Source organism: Rhinolophus hipposideros, assembly GCF_964194185.1.
Source record: "Rhinolophus hipposideros genome assembly, chromosome: 5".
Classification (NCBI taxonomy): Eukaryota; Metazoa; Chordata; class Mammalia; order Chiroptera; family Rhinolophidae; genus Rhinolophus; species Rhinolophus hipposideros.
This window is the reverse complement of record NC_138051.1, coordinates 19,122,962-19,146,941: the sequence shown is the minus strand read 5'-3', so window position 1 is coordinate 19,146,941 and position 23,980 is coordinate 19,122,962. Positions and strand designations below refer to the sequence as shown.

At 38.0% G+C, this 23,980-nt stretch overlaps 1 protein-coding gene across 3 annotated transcripts in view; it reads right to left on the bottom strand.

Annotated features, from left to right (window-relative positions):
• SNX6 (sorting nexin 6) overlaps positions 1-23,331 on the bottom strand; it is a 52,252-nt gene extending 28,921 nt beyond the window's left edge. For all 3 annotated transcript variants that reach the window (XM_081047745.1, XM_081047746.1, XM_081047747.1), the window contains exons 1-7: positions 23,276-23,331; positions 23,069-23,116; positions 12,319-12,423; positions 11,508-11,618; positions 9,646-9,767; positions 7,616-7,739; positions 1,428-1,523 (exon numbers count right to left, since the gene is read on the bottom strand). In XM_081047745.1, the coding sequence (XP_080903871.1) occupies positions 1,428-1,523; positions 7,616-7,739; positions 9,646-9,767; positions 11,508-11,618; positions 12,319-12,423; positions 23,069-23,116; positions 23,276-23,281 (612 nt within the window). In that variant the 5' untranslated portion in view covers positions 23,282-23,331. The remainder of the gene's footprint in view (positions 1-1,427; positions 1,524-7,615; positions 7,740-9,645; positions 9,768-11,507; positions 11,619-12,318; positions 12,424-23,068; positions 23,117-23,275) is intronic.
• Positions 23,332-23,980: the final 649 nt, after the last annotated feature.

Sequence of the window (23,980 nt, the reverse complement as noted above, 5' to 3'; positions counted from 1 at the left end):
TTTACTGAAAAAAGAACCAGTTGAAATGATGTAATTCAAGACCCACATCAATAGAACACAATAAGCAAAAGTTAGTACCAAAAAAATGTCATTTAAAATCTGTAAATCATGTATATGAGTTTTCTTAACTGTAAAAATGGGGATAACACTATCTAACTCGCAGGGTTGTAGTGAAGACTAAATAAAAAAATGTGGGCTACCAAACACGACATTGTAAACATTCAAAAAATGTTAGTCATGACTTTACTAATAATATTATGAAACTCATAATCAATATAGTGGTTTACACTAAATGCTAAGAAAAATGTTCAACATTAGTGCATAAGCAGCATTAAATGGAAGTAAGCTGAGTCCTTATTAGAAAGTAGCAACAGCACATGCATAGTCAACGTACCAATTGACCTGTCTCTGAAAAAATCAAAGTAAAATCATATAAACAGTACTTCACACCTAAGTTTTATTGTAGATGTTTAAATATAGGTAATGATTACAAAGTAGCATTATTTATCTCAGCTTTTGCTTGATAATGTGATATAAGCATTTTCCTCTTATATTCTAATAAAAGTTTCCAGATAAATCAATTCTGTACCATTTTTAAAACATCATTAAGAAAATTTTAGGTGTTATTTAGGTAAATAATTAATTTTCTAAATATTTTCACACATATTGTCTCATTCAATCTTTCAAACAATCCTGTGAGCCACGCAGTATTATTAACCACATTTTGAAAATCGATTCAGAGCAAGAAAGTGATTTTCCTCAAGGTCATAAAGATACTACGAGACAAGACGAAAAACTCAACTGAGCTCTTTTAATTCCCAATCTAAATCCAGTTCTGCCCCTAACATTTGTAAGGCCAAGGGAAAGTGGTGTACAGATGGAGACAGTCCCTCTTTGTGTCTACCCTGCAGTTCTGTAGGGCACCCAGAGGGACCTCATATGCATGTGGCTGGACATTACATCCTGCACACTGATCTTCTCCCTGTGCCTTCCCTCTATCCAGCTTTCTCATCGTCACCCCCTCATCACCCATGGAACGCACAAACCAGTGGCATAGTCTACCCACAGGAGGATGAACTCAGGGAAAAAGCCCACACAGGTCCTGGAAAAAGGCTTAGGATTTGGCCAAGAAAATACGAGGTTTTATAATAGATAACTGGAACACGGTCTGGTCTGGAGGGAAGGAGCTTGGGCTCCAGGTGGGCAAATCCCCTTGGACCTGCAGACACTTCACTCCTGGAGAAGGGAGCTCTCTGAAGAGTGTGCCCAGCTCTGGGGGCCCAGTTTCCCAGGCCTAAGGATTCTACTGTCCAAACTTCTCTTTTACTCCAGTATAATCTTCTGCACATCTGAAATCTCAGTCTAGCTCCCTCTTAAAAGGGGCAAATTCTCAATCCAGTACTCCTGTTAATCAGATAAAATCTTACCTTTACTCCTGAAACAATTACTCCATCTGCTGATTTAACCATGTTTTTAAAGAAATCTTCAAGTTTCTCTTTTTTATTTTTCCCTCGCACACTCAACTGAAAGAAAGGTAAATATAAGTTAGCATTTTTTTAAGAATACAAATGGAAAGTAACGCCTCCTTTATTCTCTGACATCAAAATGGCAATCTCAAAAGCATCTCAATTTTTAAACTCAATAAAGTAGCAATTTCATCATGTATATCAGTGATTTTCAAACTTGAGGGCATTAAAGAGAAGTTTGGCCTTACTCTAAAGATTCAGATTCAGCTGATCTACAATAAGGCTTAGATACCTCAAATGTTATAAGTATATTTGATAATTCTGTTGCAAGTAGCCCTCTCATCATACTCTGTCAAGCACTACTATATAATACAAAGACAACTAAAATTTTAATTCAGGAGTTCCTTTAAACATAAAATTTAATGGTATACAATATACTATCATATGATTCTTTAAATGCTCTGAAAATATATTCTGCAAATTCTTCATTCTGAACTCATTCAAACATCATCTCCTGTCCTGTTTTTGGGGTCAGCAACTTCTAGTACAAGGAACACAAAAGATGATTTTGAGTGGCATGAATCATTTTCTAAAGGTAAAACTAAGAAGCACCTAACTCTGACTTTCCCATTTGCTGCATCAGGGTGTCCCATAAAGGAACATCCCATCTAATTTACTTATCTACTGGCATGGCTTCAATGCCCATCTTTATGTAAGTGACTCACAAACCTCTATTGCTACCCCTAAGTTCTTTCCTGAACCTTAGATCCAACTGCCTATATCCTATCCTTACATGGAGATTCTGCTAACCTCACGTTAGATGAGTTTAAAACAGTACTCATTATAATCTAAATTCCAAATTTTTCCTTTTCCTGGTTCCCTTTTTATGGCCCTTCCATCCAACCAGTCTCCCACATTATTCCTTAAAATCTAATACCTCTTATTAAAAAATCTTGAAATAATCTACTCCTTTTCTTTCTCACAGCTCAAATCCTACCAGCAAATGTCTGAAGTCTGTCTCTTTACATTTCCACTGTGCTATTCAAAAGTCCTCATTACCTTTTGCTTAGACGACTAAATTGGACTACTAGTTAACATTCCTTATCTTGATCCAATCCATTCGACTGCTTGGGATAATTTCCCAAAATCAAATTTTGAGCATCTCTTCCTTACTCAGTAACTTTTACAGAGTTTCACAATGTTCAGAGAAATTAAGGCCAATCTTCTTAGCATGGTGTTCAAGACTTTCAACATCTGATTCAACTTAACTTTCCATCTACCACCCTACCCCCACAGAACCGTATGTTCTGAACAGTTCTCAAAAGAAACTCTGAACTTTTAGGTTCCTCTGTACCTAAAATGGTACCTCCCCTTCCACTAAAAATGCTATTCAGACTTAATTAAACATCCAAGTTAAAAGGCATCTCTTCATGTAACCCTTCCAAGTTAGAATTCACTGCTCTGTCTTTAGGTCTCCCAACACACAATGTTTTTTGTTTTTAACTCAACTTTTTGATAGTGATTAATTTACTTATTTAACAAACCAATAACAAATATATATTACAGTCATGCATTGGGCTAGGTGTTAAGAATATAAAGATAATTAAGAGGTGGTCCCTGCTCTTAAAGAAAGTCATGGTGCATAGGAGGATACAGAGAAGTAAGTATATGATTAAATACAGTGTGAGGAGTATAATGTTAGAGGTATCCACGGGGCACTAGGGGAACACCCAAGGAACTTAATACAGACTAGGGGATGAGAAAGGAAAGACTGCCTAAAGGTTGAATGACCAGATTCAATAATCCAGATAAGGGCTGTGGAAGTCAAAACTAATCTTTAGGTCTGGTGGTAGAAGGAAGAGGACACATTCCTAATATAGTAAGCGAATAAAACAGACAGGATTTGGTGACTCCTAATAGGAATGGGGAGTAGGAGGAGTCATGGGTAATTTTCAGGTTTTAAGGAACCGGGAGATTCCTTCTTTGAAACAGAAAATATGAAAGAAGAGTTCAACTGAGGGCAAAATGCCAAGGGGACATCTAAATGGATGTTTTTAGGACACTGTCTAATAAACAGAGCTGGGACTCAGGAGTGAAAAAGATTTATAAGTTAACAGCATAGTAGAGTACATGAAGCCACAGGAGTAGAGCAGATCACGGAGGGATAACTTATCGAGTTAGAAATCTGGAAGAACTTCTAGACACCTAGAGAAGTCAATGAGGAACCTAGGAAGAGTCAGATTTAAATGAATGACTATATGGAGGAAAAAGACTATGAAGAATACTGGGAAATAGCCACAGAGTTGAGGAAAAATCTCTGAAGAGATCCCAAAGATCCAGAAGTACATGGGACCTAGCATAGCTAGAAATGAAAAGGCACAATGTAATGCAACATTTTAACAGACTATAGGACAAAAACCACATGATTAGCTCAATAGATGCATTTTTTTTCATGATAAAAACACTCAACAAACTAGGAATAGAAGGGAGCTTCTTCAACTTGTGTTGTGCGGGGGACCCTGCTCGCTGAGCCATGTGTCATGTGGGGCAGCCTGCGGGGTCTCTGTCCCTGCTCCCCCACATAAGAACGTAGGATGTGGCTAGGCCAAAAAGGAACACCCACGGAGCCACAGGTAGGGGAGTCATACCACTATGGTCTCACTGGAGGCTGGGTGAGACACATGCAGTAGTGGCCACACGATCCGCAGCCCACCATTCACTTCTCTGCCTGCCAACCAACCAACCAATCAACACAGCCCGCAGTTACATCAGTAGCCAATTGGCTAACCGGTCACAGCAGATGGCCAACCAATCACAGCTGGTGGTCACTCACCACCCGAGCCAGCACCTCCCCACTTGAGGCTGAGAGCCTGGAAACTGCTCTCTGGGACTCTGTCCCCACAACTTACTAAATGGCATTTATGGAAATCCACAGCTAACATCCTACTTACATAGTAGCGAAACTTTCGCTACTATGTAGTGAATGCTTTCCTCCTAAGATCAGGGACAAAACAAGGATATCTACTCTTGCCCCACATATTTAACATTGTACTGGAGGTTCTAGTCAGGGTAGTTAGGCAAGCAAAATAAATAAAAGGCACCCAGACTGGGGAGGAAGAAGGAAAAAAAGAAAAAAACAAGCAAGCTAATAAACGAGTATGGCTGCCAAGGTGGTTGAGGGTTGTGGGGGATACAGGAAGTTCAGGGATTTGATTGCTGACTGGCTTCCACTTCCCTGTGAACAAGATGAGAATCTGATCAAAAGGAACTGCTCTGAGTTGAAATATGCTTTTATGGAAAATGGGAGAGAGCTGTCTAATGTCACAACCTTGTTATAAATGATGGAGCAAGCACTCTGGGCTGGATGAGAAAGAAGTAAGGACAAAAGGGCTGCTAACAAAGTCAAAATGCAGAAGAGGTCAAAGAACTATAATGGGATAGGGGAGGAAGAGCCATAAGACAAAAAGCTAAGTTTGGAGTTCATAATACTAAGGTTTAAGAACTCAGAAGTGAGGCAAGGTCCTGGGTGTGGCCATGGATGAGTTAGCAAGAATCTAACGATGGGGTATTAAATAGGTTACACATTTAATCTACTGTTAAGTAGACTCAAGCTATACCTACTAGAAACAGAAAAGGTGCACAACTATTAAAGTAAAGTAAAGCAATACTAAAGGCAATCATTCCTCATTGCAGCAATCATTTCTCCTAAAACTAAATGCTGACACAAGCTTTTCTGGCTTCCCAGATGCTTCATGAACTTTTTTAGACTTCGAGATACCCTAGCCTTACTTCAGTAGCTCATCAGTCCCATGACCCTCTGAAACTCAGACAACAGAATAGCACATACAAATTTCTTTTCCAGCATCACTGAATTGAATAACAATCTGAGAAATAGCATTCAAAACAAGATTGAGATAAATCTTTTATTTTGGGGCCTATAATCTACAACCTATTAATATATTTCCTATCAGGTAATTAAAAAATATTTGCAAAGTACCTTCCAGTTCATCTTTTTAGGCTTTCTCCAAAACACCATTTATTGATATTAAAAGGGTTATTATAATGCATCATCATCATTATCTCTGTTAAACATAGTTTATAAGGAAGAAAAATAAATCTACTTTGGTGGGAGAAAATTTACGAAATCCTAAGATTTCTGAAAGTTATTTACAAAGCTGATCTAAACATTTAATTACCTTTCACTTATCATTTTAACAAATACTTACTTTACATCCTCCCCCCCTTTTCCCCGCCGCCCCCCCAACACCATTTCAAGCCGTTGTTTCTCAGTTATTTTACATCTTAATTGCCAGGTACGATTTTAAGATAGTGAGGACAGAGTGGTGAAAAATTACAGTCTTACTCTCAGAGAGTTACTCTGTAGTAGAGGGAGATAGGTAATAAATATATAAACAAATTTTTAAAACACAGGTATATAATTTCAAATAGTTCTATGGCTGTGGCAATGGAGTAGAGTACTTGAAACCTAAGGCTATGGCTTCTCTGGCTCCAGCGACCTGCACTGACACTACCATGCCTCACTTTATGCCTATGCTGCTCTACCAAATTATTACTAAGGTTTTAGGCCACACCATAAACAAGGTCCGGCAAAAACAAACTCATAAAGTGAAAAAAGTGGCGGCAGCATTATCATGTGTTCTTTCCACGTGTTCTTTATCAACCCTACTCACGAATCAGTTTTAGCTTCTTATAATTCATGATATGGCCAGCATTCTTTACTATTCCTATTTTAAAAGGCCACATACCACATGTATGCTTGTGAAAGTACCCGTGCTTAAACTGCTATACTTCTGTGATCCTGAGTTTCCTTCATATCCTTTTTTAAAAAATGGTTTTTTCTACAGCTAGACTTAGGACATTTTATTGTCATATCTACTAAATCCAAATCAAAAGAGAAAACTCATATACACAAAATTCTTTGATCTTGATGCTGACTTGTAAGTAAATGAGCACTACGCTCTCTGTATTTGTATTCCGCCAAAATTATGAGTTAATCTTGTCCAAAGACAGATCCCAAGATCTGTATCACCTACCCACTGAAAACTTTTGTGCCAGCACCATGAATGAAAAAGCTTTAAAGCTCAACCACCTCAATTTCTTTTTCTGTACTGTAACAGATTTTAGGCAGGGAGGGAGGAAGAAAAATTAAGAGTCATTTAATGTTCATATATTGAAACTTAAGTATTTGGTGAAGAATGAAAATAATTGCCCTTATTGTAAGTAAAGAAGCCTGGTTTGATTATGAAGCTGCTTAATTACTCTTCATATGTCCAGAATTACTGTGGTAAGTTTTTTCCTTTTTGTCACTGTATACATTACAATTTTTGGAAATGCTTTACTATGTAAAGTATAGATGGTAAACAGCTTATTCTGATATAAGAATGCTTGGTGCATATGAAGATGGTAAAGGAGTGTGTGTCTTGCTCAACAGCTATCTTATTTATGATATATAAGTACAATAGAGCAAATGTTTGAATCTTTGTTATTTTTAGTACCGTTTCTCTAATAAATCTTATTTTAGAAGTATTTGTTTACGCATTTCAAACAGCATCTTAGGTTTATCCTGTTCTTATTTCAGTTGCCATAGAAATAATTTTGACATGGAGAGTGCATGTTTATGTGGTGTCTATAAAACAATCATTTAAAGTTTGAAGTGTTTTCTTGTACTCTGGACTCTAATGTTTTTTATGCTGTAATTTAAAAAAAAAGGGAACATCGGCACTGAAGAAGGTGAGTTCAACAGATCAAGAGCCAATGATTAACCTGAAAGAAATCTGGAATTCTTTAGCTCAAGCATCTCCCTAGAAAGCTCCATAAGGATTCAGAAGACTCCAAACTCAAACTTAAGAAACATTAATCAATTTTACAATTATATTTCTTAAAAAGTTCCCAGTACAGTATGAAAATCAATGTTCTGTGTGGTGACATGATTTGCCATCATTTTTTCAATTAATCTACTCAAGTTCTACTGAAATATTGCACTGTCACTGAAAAAGCATCATTTTAAACTGCCTTGAAAAATAATAACATAAAAGAAGGCCTTAAGCCTTTTCTAACTACTCCCTGCCTTTTCCAACGACTCTTTAAAAATAAGCCTTGATCACTATTTTATTCAATTTAATACTCACATCTTGATTATATTCCAAGAAGACATGGAAATTTAAATCTTTCCTCAAAATAGGATGTGCTGCCACACGACACAGGAATACCTCATGCATTGCAACAGTCTTCTTGAATATTGCCAAATACTCACTAGAAACAATATACAAAATTAAAGGTAAAACACTGCATCAACTAGAAAATCATCTTCAACAATATTTCCAGCAAATACTCTTTGAATTATTCTAAATGCAAAATTAGAGAAACAAAGATATAATCCACGTAAACAAAGATTTTAGTTGAACTGTTAATAAAACATGTAAAACCCCAGCTCTGAAAAGACTTCATGCTAGTTAATAGTATTTATTATAGTTAAATGTTAATATTTTTAGGTTTTATGAACCTTTCATCCTATGCAAGTTGATGTTAAAGGTAACTATAGGGGTGTTTGTTTTTAGCCCCAGAGGAAGTATACTACAAATTATTTGATATAATTATAATGATTCAATTTCTACATAATTACTGCTTTTAAACACCTTCGTAGGAAAAAAAAATATCAAAACCCAAACCTAAGTAAGCATATTTTCAGCATTAACAAATATTTTCATCTAATGACCCAGAAACACACCATGGAGAGCCTAATTTTTGCCATTACATTGAAGAACTGTGTTTAAAATATTTTAATATCAGTGAATCACAGCAATCATACAAGTAATACATGTCAGTTTGAAAAAAAAAGCACTCAAGGAAAAGGCCCAATATTCTTGCTTCAACTACGTGCAAGGAGGATAAGTTTTACATACCAGCAAACCAGCAGGACCAATGTTGGGAGAAGTTTGATCTCTGTGAGGGTAGTCATTCAGTGAAGACAAAAAAGAAGGATGCAGAGGATGGAGGTAGCAGTAGAATAAACCCAAGGTTCTCTGTTATCCAACCCCTAACCAGACCACAAAAGAATCATGATCAGGGCCACTGGAAAACCACAGATCCTTCAATATTAATGTGCTCTGCTAATTTCCAGTTTTCAGTCTTATAAACTATAAAAGTGTGTATCTGCTATCAGACTAGTGCTTGCACCCAGCATTGCCAGAATTCTGAAAATATCTGTCACCTTACAGTTTGACAAAGATCTACTTTGCTAATTTATCTTGTCAAGAGTTTGGCATTCTGAAGAGGAGTCTAAGTGGAAGTGTGAATATATGCTTAAAAGCTGAAACTAAGTGGAAGAGAAGAAAAGGAAATTCATGAAGGAGAGAAATGACCAGAAAAAGAGTGATGGAGGTGATGACAATGCAAGGAAAGTTATTTCCTTGTATAACTCTCAAAATACAGAAAAACGACATATACCAAATCCAAAATTATTTCAAATGTTTTTAGTAAAAGGGGAAAAGATTCTGTATTTTCAGCAAGTACACTAAAAATGAAGATGAAATATCTCAATTTTTCAAAGATTTAATACATTTCTAGTATATATGAAACTAATTATCATATAATGACAAACATTTTAAAGCTATTCTCTTGTCACTTTGCTCCTATTCTTTTCCCTTCAGCCAGAAGCCATAGGCAGAGAAAAGGGGGGGAAAATTACACACACACACACACACACACACACACACAATCTCAAAAACCCCAGTATATTCAGAGTTGCTCAGCACACACTTCTATGAGAAAAAGTAGTTCTGGTAGTATGCACATTTGGAAAAAGAGAACCAGGTTGGCAATGACTAAGAACTTGTAAATACACAACAAAATAATTTATTCTGCCTTAAAAAGTATTTTCCTTTCTACTGTTTTTATAAACTTTTGGATCCTCCATTACAAATTTTCAGAGTCTATTTAAAACCTTAATTTATAGGACTTTACAATGCAGACAATTATTCTATAATTTTCCTGTAGGCTCTGATCATGATCATTAACACTGATTGTGTGACTTAAACTTGCATCATCCAGAAAGGGTCACTGGTGAAATGATTAAAAGGATAGGATATCAGAGAGCTCAGAAAAAAAAAAGGCATTAAAACAAGCATAATCAACAAAAGCAACAACAAAAATCACATACGCTTCCAGTTCCTGTTTCATCTTTGTGAATTCCTCTTTTGTCATGGACCCTTCTCCTTCTCCCAGCTTCTGTAGTTTTTCCCTTGAAGCATCAAAATCAGGTCTTGGTGGTGCTGGTGGGATCTGTAACAGAAACAAAACACTAATCTTAAAGACTGTTTTATTTCTTGCAGCAGTTGTGCTACAGCCACCATAAAAGACTGTGTGAATGAGATAATATCCCAAGTAATATCCCAGTAATATCCCAAGTCAGGTTAGAGAATTTGATTAGGTCTAGAAATTGAAATCCTTTACATTAAGGAAGAACTATAATAGAGTACTATTTCCTAGTATTAGAACAGTTCCCAAAAATTAATCTGTAGATTCCTATGTGGCAACCTAGAGTCCTCAAACGCATACGCCATTAAGATCTTATTATGCACTAAATAAATATGAATAGCAATGTGCATACCATTTTCAAAAGTATGTAAATTGTATGATTAAATGCAAATGTATTTTTTAAATTAATGAATTCACAGTACCTTTATGCTACCCTGTGTGTGTGTGTTTTTAAATTAGTGAATGCTAACAAAATGATCAAGCAAGGGATTTTAGAAAGGGTTCCTGGATTGGAAAAGTATACCAGAAGCAGAAACTATTTACTTAGAAACAAGAGAAGACACAGATTAATGACAGAAACTATTTACTTAAAAACAAGAACAAGACACAGATTAATGACTAATCTTATTCTATTCACCCACAGTAAGGGGATAAAGCACTTACCTTAAAAAAGAAAAGAAAAAGATCTAGAAGAGAAATATTCAAAGGAGGGATATAAGAAAAAAATTATCTTAGGAGGAAGGGCCTACAAGTAAGAACTGTTAAGGGGAAATGATAGACATTAAAGACAGCAGGTAATACAAGAGGAAGACAGGATAAGGGAAAAGAAAAACAAGGGTCACACCAATGAAAACAAGAGGGTAGGATGCATCAAGTATAGTCCGGCAAACATGCACTGATGCTCGCACATGGCATCTACTATGTGCCAGGCGTGATGCTGAGCATCCGGCATACAGAAATAAATAAGACTGTCTAGATCTTTGAGGAGGGTTTAATCTATGGGAGGAGAAAGTAGTAAGAAAATGCCACCAGACAAGAAGATGAGGGAAAAAAGGTGGAAACAGGACGGGAAGAGAAAAAAGAGCTTCAAGGTTGGTGAAAATATTGACAGGCTGGGAAGGGGTAAAGGGTGCGTCTGGGGAGGGTGTGAAAGCTCTGCGCTAATCCCCCTCCCCATACCTTATCCTATGCACCTCTTCCATTTGGGTGTTCCTGAGTTGTATGCTTTATATAAGCTAGTATTTGTAAAAAGAAAAGAAAAAAAGAAAAAGTATTGCCAGTTGTCCACCAAACTCTGAATTGTAGAAAAAAATAGAAGCAACTGACTGAGAAGGAATGGCCACAAGGATGGAGATGGAATCAGGTCACGATGATTTCAAAGAAATCAAATGAAACTCAATTTCAGAAATCTAGTGTGGTCAACAGCTGAGGCACAACATCTCGTGCATATTTAGATTAGATAACCTCTTAAGCAGCCCTCTAGTAAGGTTTGTAACATCCCATTAATTAATCCCAAAGGCAAGCCAGTTGCAATTCTAATACACAGTAAGAATTTAAATTTAAATGAGGGAGCATAACAATCCATACCCACAAACTCCCAAACAAGACAATTCAGGATAAAAGGTGGTAGCCAATTATGTTTTGTAACTGGCAATTTTTGAAAATTACATCAGTTCACTAAAAATCATAAACAAGATTTCAACACATAATAAAATATCTAAAAAGCTCCTAAAAATGGGATCAAAATGGAACCTCAACACTTACAATGTAACCTGCATAGTCTTCATTTTCAACGAAGGAATCATGAAGCCAGATAAATTCCTCATGCTGTCGAACAACGGAAAACTCATTTTGTTTAAAATTTGGCAATGAACTCTGAAAAGAGAGATTTTCTTTAATAAAAATTGAAATTACACTAAGAACTTTTAATAAACATTTTTTATATAATAAAACATAAACAAATGAGTCATATGAAAGATTATCAGTGCTTTAAAACTCTATTAAGAGAAGATAATACAGGTAGACACCTCTTATTATACTGTACTGCTACCATTACTTAAAAATTATCCTATTAATATATATCAAGCTCGACTATTCAAAGAAAGGAAAATAGATCTACTATATGAAAATGTAGAGCTGAACTCTAAAAAGAAAATAATTTGTAAGACAACAATTTGATTAACTAAATACAACACAATTGAAAACAATGGTAAAAGATATTAATAAAAGTCTAGAGAAAATTAAATTTGCTTTATGTCTAGGTTCTCTGATTAATTATTAAATGTTAACCTTTAGGGAGTATAGTCAATGGTACTATAACAGCTATGTACAGTATCAGATGGGATCAGACAGTATCAGACTTGTTGGGATTATCACTTTGTAAGGGGTGTAAATGGCTAAAAGCACCTTTATGAAACTAATAATAAATAAAAGTTAACCTTTAAAAAGTTCATTTCCCTAAAATATTTGTTAAAATAGCAGTGAATTATAAACTAAGAAAAGTTTCTAATTATATTATTACATATGTAACATTACTACAATAGCTAAAATAATACAAGTACAAAATCACATTTACCTTTGTGTGAACAGTGAATTTTACTTTATCTCGCTCACTAAGAGCATCAGAAATGTCCACCTGCAGAGCAGCGTCACTTTGAAGATCTACATTTATTGCTTTAAGCTAGAAAAAGAAAATACCCAAATGAAAATTCTGTGGGCTTTTATATAATTTCATTCTTATTCCAGATAATAAGACAATGCAAAAACAAAACTAAAATAACAAAAGAATCTTAAATCTAAAAAAGTACTTAAGTTCATTTAATCTACATATACATTTTGGGGTAAGTGCTTTGGTTTTGTCATTATCTTACCCAATTTTCATTCTACACTATTCAACTATGCTTTGCATGATACAATGTATTAACCACGATTCATTAGTTTCACCCCCAAATTAAACTATTTTCTAAGAAGATAGTCCATTAAAGTGTTCTAAAATTAAGGAATGTATCTACCTTTAAGAACAAGAAAAATAATAAAAAGAATATTGGTCAATAATTTTAACTATTACTTATTTTAATTCAAGAATATACAATTAAACTATTAGTTAATTACATATATGTAAAGTGCTAAGAAAAATTCTACAGTACTCAACTCCTGTGATATGAAATAAATTTCCCTTTTTACTCTATAAGCTTTAATACAGTAGAAGAATTGGATAAGTTCTCTATTAGTGCTTCCATTTACTTGTCTATGAGGAGACTTTTCCACTTATAATTCTTATCATTAATTCTACTTATAATCCTTAAATTTTATCCATTTTTCTTACCCTTTAAACAACTCTAATATGTACGGCTAATTTGGAGGCTTATAAGAGAATCAAATACACTAAAAGATAAAGTCTTGGCCAGCTGCAAAGATATAAAATCTTTAATCTAATTAACTAGCCTGCTTCGAATACTCCAGTTGTAAAACCTAGAATTTACTTTGCCAATCTCACTTGGTCACTAACATTTCAAATTTCATGTCTAATGTAAATGGAAGCAAAATTGTTTATAGTCTATGATCTCAATTACATTTTTAAAAATGCATACATAAAAGGTTTACAGGAAATACAACAAAATGTGAATAGCTGTGGATTTTCTTCTTTACACATTATTTTATTCCCCCCATTTTCCAAAATTTGAATGCATTACTTTTATAAATAGGAAAAAAGTAAGCCTTCTTTAAATGGAAATCTCGTGATTTATTAAAAGATAAATTTTGTGGTTTTTCATTAAATAGGGTTATTTAACTTTATTAGTAATGAAAAAAGTAACATACTATTTCATTTTTTGCACTATTGGTTCTAGACTGAGTAGACATGTTTGTTTGTTAAAAAAAACCATAACATAAAATCAAACTTAAGATTCACAAAAGAAATTAATCAAATTGCATGATATGATCTATGATGGCATTTAATAAAAATTTACTGATAATTTAAATAGTTTATAAATTTCAATCAATAATTACATTTTTAGAAGTTTATACTATAAACTTACATAAAACCATTTTAAGATGTTTAAAAATTGTTATTGTACTCAATGCTATATGTAGCCCATTGTCTAATAAAAGAAATGAAATGAAAGGTTGCCTGGAGGGGCCAGCCCAGTGACTCAGGTGGTTAGAGCTCCATGCTCCTAACTCTGAAGGCTGCCGGTTCAATTCCCACATGGGCCAGTGGGCTCTCAACCACAAGGTTGCCGGCTGCGTCCCCTGCAACTAGCAACAGCAACTGGACCTGGAGCTGAGCTGCGCCCTCCACAATTAAGACTGAAAAGACAACAACTTGACTTGGAAAAAAAAAATGTCCTGGAAATATACACTGTTCCCCAATAAAGTCCTGTTCCCCTTCCCCAATAAAATCTTTGGGGAAAAAAAAAGTTGCCTGGAATTAACAGTTTTCTTTTTCATTTTTCAACTATCTCATTGCCTCTGCAATATTGGAAACATTACAGAATACCCTGTTCTTTGGTTTTCTAGCTTCTCTTTAGTTTTATTAGGTCTTCATATCATCTTTCCTACCTCTTCACCAACCCCTCACTGTAGTTTTAGTTTAAGAAATTTGTTTCCTTTTTTCTCTTTACTCACATTCAGGCCACTTTTAAGATGTTTACTGTAGTAAGCTGAATAATGGCTCACCAAAAGATATCCACATCCAAACCCTGGAACCTATGGATTTTCCTAATATGGTAAAAAGGGACTTTTGCAGGTGAGATTAAATTAAGAATTCTGAGATGGGGAGATTATTCTGAATTATTATAAAGCCAGCCAGGAAAATGAAATTATGCCCCACATCAATACAAAAATTTCACTGAAAGCTAACCTGATATATTTTTTCAATTCTAGATGCATATTTTCACATTTTTAACATATCTTGAAACAGGGATGCCTTGAAAATGATAAATTACAGCTTAAATTGGTAACATTTTTTCTTTCTTAGTGGTACATAAAATATATCTTCTAATCAATTGCACCCCAGATTTGATAAAATATCATATTGTAAATTTAGTGTTAATCACATAAAATGTTCGGATTTTCTTCTTTGTTTACAGAAAAGTCAATTTTAGATAGTTTTTATTAAGGGAAAGAGTCAAAACAAACAACTTGTGTGATTAACATTAATTTTCTGCAACTAGTGAGATCAGTGTGTCTGAGGAAATTCTAACTAGACTACCTTCACTGGTTTAATCCTTATCCAGGCCAATAAATATTGTACTTTCTTTTGCCAGAGACTGACTAGATTAAACATTTGTGTCATGGTCAAGAGAAAGACTAGATAGAGAAAATGGATTAAGTAACACAAATACAATATAAATAGAAAAATAATTTAGAGACACTGCCCTACTGTTGGTAGATTAAATCTCCATATATAATCATTTAGTAAAGAAGAAACTTCAGGACTGGCCCAGTGGCTCAGGCGGTTGGAGCTCCATGCTCCAAACTCCGAAGGCTACCGGTTCGATTCCCACACGGGCCAGTGGGCTCTCAACCACAAGGTTGCCAGTTCGATTCCTCGAGTCCTGCAAGGGATGGTGGGCTCCACACTCCGCAACTAAGATTGAACACAGCACCTTAGCTGAGCTGCCGCTGAGCTCCCAGATGGCCCTGTCAGTTGGAGCTTGGAGCGTGGGCTCTCAACCACAAGGTTGCCGGTTTGATTCCTCAACTCCCACAAGGGATGGTGGGCTGCGCCTCCTGCAACTAACAACGGCAAGTGGACCTGGAGCTGTTCTGCGCCCCCCACAACTAAGACTGAAAGGACAACTTGAAGCTGAACGGCACCCTCCACAACTAAGATTGAAAGGACAACTTGACTTGAAAAAAAAAGTCCTGGAAGTACACACTGTTCCCCAATAAAGTCCTGTTCCCCTTCACCAATAAAACCTTTTTTAAAAAAGGAAGAAATTTCACTACTAGTTTACTATACTGACTCATTTACTATGAAGTATCTACCTTAGAACATTCCTAAAATATCAGTTATCTGTTGCCAGAAAAGCAAATGCATAAAGATGGATGGGTGAAGGAGGAAGAAAAGAAGGAAAATAACTTTGTTTATTCCAATAGCCTCCTGACTGGTTTCTTGCTTCTGCCCTTTCCCCTCTTCAGTCTACTCCTTAAAGAGCCTCCAGAATGATCCCGATTAAACTAGAAATCATCCTTCTCAAAACCTAAGGGGTTTCCACTTGGAGAAAAGCCTAAGTCCTTACAGTGGCTCCCCAGGCCCAATATAATCTGCACCTGATAGCGTCTCTGACTAACCTACTATTCCTCTGGCTCACTGCAGCCCTGCCACATGGCCTCCTTGTTGTTCCTTGAACAAACAGGCATGCTGTCAGCTCAGGAATCTTTGCACTTACTGTTCCCTCTACCTGGAACATCCTGCCCCCAGATACCTATCTGCATGGCTCACTCCGTCATTTCCTTCAAGTTTTTACTGAAATGTCAACTGCTCATGAAGGCCTTGCCTGGGTACCCTAATCTAAAACTGCAGCTCAACCCCACCCCCAACAATCCCTATCCTCCCCTCATTTTCTTCATTGCAGTTGTTCACCATCTACTACATTTTATTTATTTTAATGGTCTTCCCTGACTAGAATGTCAGCTCTATGAGGACAGAGATTTTGTTTTATTCATTGCTATATTCTTAGGGACAGCTCTCAACAAATATTTGTTGAATGAAAACGAAAGAAGAGTAGAAAGAAAGGTGGCAACCGTAACTGGGCTAAGACACTATTTTAGAACAAGGTAATTACAGTACAATAATAAAAACCCCACAAGACAGAAGTAAGTTCTGTTAAGTTCACTAATTCAGGTCAAGTTTTAAACCTATTTAACTCCTAGCCCAATTATGATTTTAGAAGTCCTGTAACACATCATTTCCATTATTACTCTATGCCCTGTATACCTAGCAGTCAAATCAATGGTTGATTATACATACACATTCTGGAAACTGGCATTTGCAACCATATTTCCTTTTGTATACCATCCCAGAAAGAACATTACTAGGGTCACATGATATGTCACTCCAATGTCTTTCTTGCTGGTCGCCTCAACTCCCATTGCTCTTTTGCCACACCTGACTTACAAATTCCCACCTCTAGGATTGATTTAACCATCAACTTTCTTTGCTTTCACATTTTGAGCTGCTGAAGGTGGCTAGAGAAAAGTTACAACTGGCATTTGCAACAAGATTTCCTCTCAGGGACCATACCAGAAACCACATTAGGAGGGTAGTACAATGGTGTCTACCTATGCATTTCTTACAAGTCAAAGTTATGTCACTGCTAGTACAAACATAAATATAATCCTTTACTCTTTTTGCAATATACTAACATGCATTTATTTAATAAACTTTTTAAAGCACTTAGATGCAAACAACTGTCCTAGGCATTGTGAAGGATATAAAGTGAACAAAAACATGAGCCTTCAAGAAATCTACTTGTAGTAAGGAAGACAATCACTTTTATGTACTATGTGTACAATTTGACCTTATCAATTCATCCAGTCTTGTGACCTTTCCATGTATCTCCAGTCTGTTAGACCCCTCTCTGCTTCCCTCCTGTTCCAATCCACTCCAATACCTTTCCTCCTGGTCCTGTCAAGTCCCATGGCTCTTGTGCCATACCTGGCTTGCAAATTCCCACTCAGGATCAGTCAACCATTAACTTTCTTTTTGCTTTTTGAACTGCTGAGTGTGCCTACAGAGAATTCCTAATTGTTTTATACAAACTAATGGTTTCCAAATTGCATTAGGATCTTAAAACCACTCAACAATCCTGAGCAGATCTGCTCAGCTCCCCTTCTGATTTCCTTTAGCAACTACTCCAAACTTTTATTATCTTAAACATCTACCACATTTCCACCCCCACTCTCAACAAGTGACCTTGCCTCTCACATCGCAAAGAAATAAACACTAGCAGCTGTTTTCCCCTCAGACCCATCAATAAACCTCTGTACGAACACATCTAGCCTCACCACCTCTGCATTCTCAGAAGTGGTGTCCTGTGGAAGGCTAAGCTGTCTGTGCACCAGAGCACTTAATCTTCCTGTCTGTTCCAGGATCTGCTCAGACACTGCTCTACCAGTCAAGTTAGCCTTGGTCTCACAGAACTTTCACATAGTGAATACCTAATCTCCAAATCCAATACTTTTCAATCTTAACCTCTTTGCAGTATTTTGCCTCAATGATCGTTCTGGCCACTTCCTTAACAATTCTCTTAACTTTGGGGACTGCTCTCATTCTCCTCCTCTTCCCCTCAACTTCATCAATTAGTCCATTTCTTCCCCTTGGGTGTTAAATGTTGTTTTCCCCTGGGTGCTATGTAGCCTTGGCAATCTCTGCTGTTTTTGACTAATAATTCCTAAATTTGTATCTTCAACACAGACCTCTTATTCTAAGTTCCCAATCAAAATTTCAGGTTACCAACTAGACAATTCCACATATATTCAATTAAACAACTGAGTGCCTTCAATGTGCCCGTCACTGTCCTAGGTGCTATGGATAAAGCAATGAAAAGATATAACCCTCACCCTTACAGATCTGACATTCTAGTTTGGCAGGGAAGGGATTAGATGCCTCATAGGCACTAAAAATCCAATATATTTGAAACCAAACTTATCTACTTTCTAACTCTGCTCTTCCATATTCCTCATTTTCTCCTTCTCATCTGCCCAGCACATGTACTTATTCAATCACTATGTCCTGTTAATTCTACCTCCTACATGTCGCTTTCCTATGTCCCCTCCAGGCCCTCTTCCACTGCCTTGTTTCTGCCACATCTAGATTGTTGCGACAGCCTGTTAACTGGTTTCTCTCCTATCTGAAAGGAAGAAGCAATCCACCCTCCACATCAGAGTAATCTATAATGCTAATTTCACGTGGGCATACATAAGTCGTTCCCAGGATAAAATCCTGGAGGACTTCCCACTGACTGGAGTCTTTATTATTGGGTACTTTACATCTATTCTATCTATAGTTTCCATATCTATCCCTGCGTCCGGTGAGAACAAGTGCTCCAGATGGGACCAAATTACCTAAACAGGCTATCCTTTCTGCTGGCAAGCATCCCCCTTCCCTGAGAACCCACAAAATTCCTGATCAACAGTCAAGGCTTAGCTCCTTTAGGTGACAGCATAGTGGTTAAGAGCCCAGGACCTAGAGCTAAACTGCCTGAGTCTGAATCCAGCTCACACTGGCTATATGACCTTGGGCAAGTTAATCTCTCTGATTCTCACTGTTTTCACTACTCCCTTTCCCCCAAAGTTAAACGCATTCTCCTTTGTACTCTGGCACTTCATCATAAGTTTCTCACTATACCATGACATGACGGTCTCAGAGCAGGACTTTCCCTTTTACCTCTGCCAACACAATCTATGCCACATTTTTATCTGAAATAACAATGAATGTGGAATGTGTTTAAGCTAAATGATATACAGATACAAAAGAAAATGCAAACATCTGGGCTAACTGTTGAAAGATAAGTCAAATTTCAACTAAAAAAAAAGGGTAAGAAAAAAATAAAGCACTCCACAACACTGAAAAGCATGCATAAATCAGACAATAAGGTGCAGACAGAAGTGCCTGGGCGGTGACAAGTAGACTAGGATATGGAGGGATGGAGAGGGAGGGAGGGAGGGAGAAAAAGAGAAGGAGAGAAGGAGAGAGAGAGAGGAAGGCAATGAATGAATGGGGGCACATACTGAAAGGGTTATGAATGGTGTTTAATGCTAGACTAAGGAGTTTCGACCTTACTGCAAAAAGAATTGGGTCTAAGTAAGTCCTTCTGGCTCGTGCTGCTATATGATTTAATCATTTTAGTTAGACAACTACAAGCAATGTGAAAACTGGATTGGAAAGTAGTAAGACTAGAGACAGACCAATGACATTATTGCTATAATCCAAGCAAGAAATAGCAAGGACCTTAACTGGGGCCACGCAAATGAAAGGTAGATAAACAACATTTCTGAGGCGAAATTAACTGGCGTCAGTGACTATTCTGGTATGGGGATGAAGGATATGATTCAGAGGTTTCTTGACTGCACGACTGGAAAATGATGACATTATGAAAATAAGAAATACAGAGGTAAGAACAAGGCTAGGAATCCAGGAGAGGTATAGTTACTCCACCTGAAGTAATTTTGAAATAATAAACATATTATTTAAATTCAAATCAAATGCTAAGAGAATTATGCACCCTTTGCTCTTATTCAACAAGCACATCAGAGAAAAATATGTCCAATTCAAAGGCCTCATTTGTTTACTAAATATGTTACTGTCCTTCATTTTCGGGGAGAAAAACAAACCCTATTTTGCAGAGGTATGGCTGAAAAGATCAAAAAGTGGCCAATAATCCCCCCCACACACACACTCTGGTTCAAGCCGTTGTTTCTCAGTCTAGTTGTGTAGGACACAGTTCCCTGGCCCAGGCTGGTATTATGAGCCTTGCACTTCCCCCCAGCTGGGGCAGTAGGTCACGGATCTAGGGGTCAGCAGCTCATGCTGGCTGCCGCCACTCACAGCAGCACACAGCAAGCAGCTCACGGCAGCCCAGCTCAAGGGGGAGCTGTTGTTCATAATCTTAGCTGTAGAGGGCGCAGCTCACTGGACCATGTGGGAATCAAACCTGCGACCTCAGCATTAGGAGCATGGCACTCCAACCACCCGGCTGGCCCGCCAATAACTTCTAATATTGTGTATTCTTAAAGTCTGCTTTTCAAGTTTCTCACAAAGCGACATTTTTTTAAGGCTACAAGATTTTCTATCTCAAAATATCATGATGAAAATTTAAGGCTGCTTAATATTTTATTTTAAAATACTGAATTTAATTTTGCTTACTTGCTGCTTTGTATGCAATACTTGCATTATTATTTTTGAATCTGTGATGTTCCCTCTGCAATTCATATCAAATACGTTCTTCATGCTTTTTCTTTATCAAGCCTCTCTTTATTAAAAGACTGAACAAGATAATCTAACTAAAAGTGCAATACCTAAAAGTTCTGATGATGTCAATCTATTTCTGTCAGGATAAGCACAATATAAGGAAATTTTAAAGGCCAGATATTTCTGTTCCTGAAATGAGGAAACAGCAGAATAACTTTGTGCATCTGTAATCAAACTTCAGCGTACAACAGAATCTTTTTGTTTAAAAAGTAGTTATTTATCCTCCCCCTTCAAGAGACTGATTTACTAAGGTGCAGACCCAGAAACTTTTGTTTTTCAAACATCCCTGGTCTGATTCAAGTGTTTTAATGCCACTTTGAAAAATACTGCACTGGCTCTGATGTCAGAAACATGAAGTCCACCTCTCCTCTCCCACTCCTACACTGGCCGTGTGACCTCAGACAACTTACTTTCTCTAAGGTTCAGATTTCTCATCTATAAATGGGGAATACAAAAAGATTCACAAGGATGATCAGACAAGATAAAGAAACAATGCTTAGATAGTGCTTAACACAGTACCCAGTACATATTTGATATTATTATGACTCACCCAGTTCCACAAGACAAAAATAAGAACTGGACATATATATAGTATATTCATCTTGGCATTTTAAATGCTCTTTAATAGTAATATTTTTTCCACTTTCATATTAAAATTTTCACCTACAAGATTCTACAAGAACCTCCAGATGAGGCATGCTCTTTGTCTTCCTCTCCTTTTAATTTTGTAATACATGAAAAAAGTTTTTGGGCACTTTTTACTTAAGTGGTTCCAGTTCCATAAGCAAATCTTACCAAAGGCATAAAGCCAGTAACACATATATTCACGAGAAAATACTCTACTTTTCACATCAACATAAACAAAGTAATACTTTTACTGAACGTTCGTCAGATTTTACAAGGTAATAAATCCTGTTTGCTTTTCCTGGTAGAACACAAAAATAAGACACAAAGTTGTTATCAAATTAAGAAGGCCATATGCTTGATATTTAGAAAAATCAGCCCGTGCTAATCAATTTGTCTCATTTCACTACAGAATTCTGCCGGTTTCCCCTATTTTAAAATCCAAAATATAATCTATAAGTGGTCATGTAATTCTATTCTTATCCCAGAAGCTACATATAACACATTTACACACACGTTTTAAAGTTCATCAGAAACTGCAATTTTTAGAAATAACCAGAAATCCTACGGTGCTTTTGCTCTAAAAATTTTTCAATGATCCTTTGTGTAAACTGAGAAATTTATTAATTCACTATTTATTAAAGTATGCATCCGCTGCATCGTTCTTACCATCTGAAAGCTTTATAAAGGCCATCAGCTAATATGAACTACTTTATCTCTTATTACAAAAAAGTAATATCCTACAAAGATGTTTTATCACTTGCCAAAAATCGACTAATACGGTAACTGAGTTTCTCACATTACCTAAAATAAGTAAAAGCAAAATGGAAAACAAAAGTGCACACTGCTAAACGTGAGGGAACCATGGAACCTTACTGAGCTGCAATCACCATACACTAATATTTTTCAAGTGCTCACATGTACAAGGCACTATACAGATTACCACCCTTCAGCCAAGGCAAATGGGGGGAGAGAGTCCGAGGGAGAAATGGGAGCCCTGAAGGTCCTTTCTGAAATGCAACGCAATTCACCTCAGAACAACGGCCAAGGGAAACATGCAAAAGATGCATTTTTGGACATTAGGAAAAATAAAGGCTATATAAATGTCTAATCACTATGTTGCACACCTGAAACTAATATTGTATGTCAACTGTAATTAAAAAAATTAAAAAAAAAAAAAAAGGTCAAGGTACCGAGGACTACCAGCACTTTCCAAAATCCAATAGGATCCTGGATAAGAGCTAAGATTTGGTGACTGTAAAACACCTTGCAAAGGAAAATTTAGAACAAGTCTGTACCATTACTTGTTCTCGAGAGAAAAGGGTGGGCGAGAGCGCGTTGGAGAAGTCCACAGGGGAAACTGAGCGTGCATGCAGCCAAGAAGGTCTGAGGATGGGTTTTCAGAGCCCCCAAAGCGGCGAGGGGAGGGGTTCCAGATGCGGCCTCCGCTTCCCCACCTGCGCCCCGACCCCGGGCGGGGAGGAGGTCCGCCGCAGGGTCCAAGCCGGGGCCGGGCCAGGAAGGCGGCTGCGGGTCCCGGGAAATCAGAACGGAGCGGCCCCGCGGGAGGAGGGGCTGCAGGAGGCTGGGCGCGGTGCGGGGAGGAAACCGACAGGGGGCCGGCGAGGAGGGGGTGCTGCAAGGCGGGGACCCCTCCGCGTACCACAACCCAAGGCCAAGGCGGGGAGGGAGGGTCCCGCCAGCGACAAGGAGGTAAACTTACTCCGCGGTCCTCCTCTGAGAGGAAGTCGGGGCCGTCGTCCAGGCCTTCCTGCGAGATTGGCGGGGCCCGGGGCGACGGGGGAGAGGACGGAATGGAGGAGACATAAAGGGAAACATTAGTGCCAGGGCAGCGCGGCCCCCCACGCCCTCCCTGCGCCCGCAGACCCCACCGCGCGGTCGGGGCTCGGCGCCACTAGAGAACACCCACCATCATGGCTGCTCGGAGGTGAGGGCCAGCGCAAGCGCGCACCGCACTGAGGGCCCGAGGGTGGCGGCGGCGGCGGGGGGCGGGGCCTCGAAGCAGCCCCGCCCCGCCCCGACGCAGGGGGCCTGGGCCCCGGAGCCGAGAGCAGGGAAGGCTGGGCCCACTGCTCAAGGTCGGAGCAGCCCAGTCAGGGAGGGCCCAAGGCCGGACCCACTTGGCTGGGGACACTGAACAGCTGGCCAGCTCTGACTCAGGAAGGGCTCAGGGCTGCTCGGGGAGCTGTCCAGTTCCCTTTCCCCGAGGGCTGCAAGGAAAAACCAAGCAAGCGCCTTCCAGAAGCCACAATAAGTCATCTAATCTTTGTACTGTGCCACACAGTCGTTAATTACAATTAATATTTTGCCCGTAGAAATTGTGGGAACCAAGGGCATTCACACAGTCAGCAGTCAGGGGCTGTAATCAAGTTTTTACTGCTGGCGAGGTAATAACTACCTTAGGGTTTGGGGCGCTAATGGTTGAGCACCGTAAAAATGAGCTGTTAGTATTACAAGTTTTCCTTTCTTTTATACCAAGAAATGTCCCAAGGCATACTCTAACTGTCCAGCTGTATAGCACCGCACCGGTGTCCACAGGCACTTCAAACAAGACAAAACCATGCCTTAACACCTATCCCCCTTCATCTATTACACACACACAGACACACACACA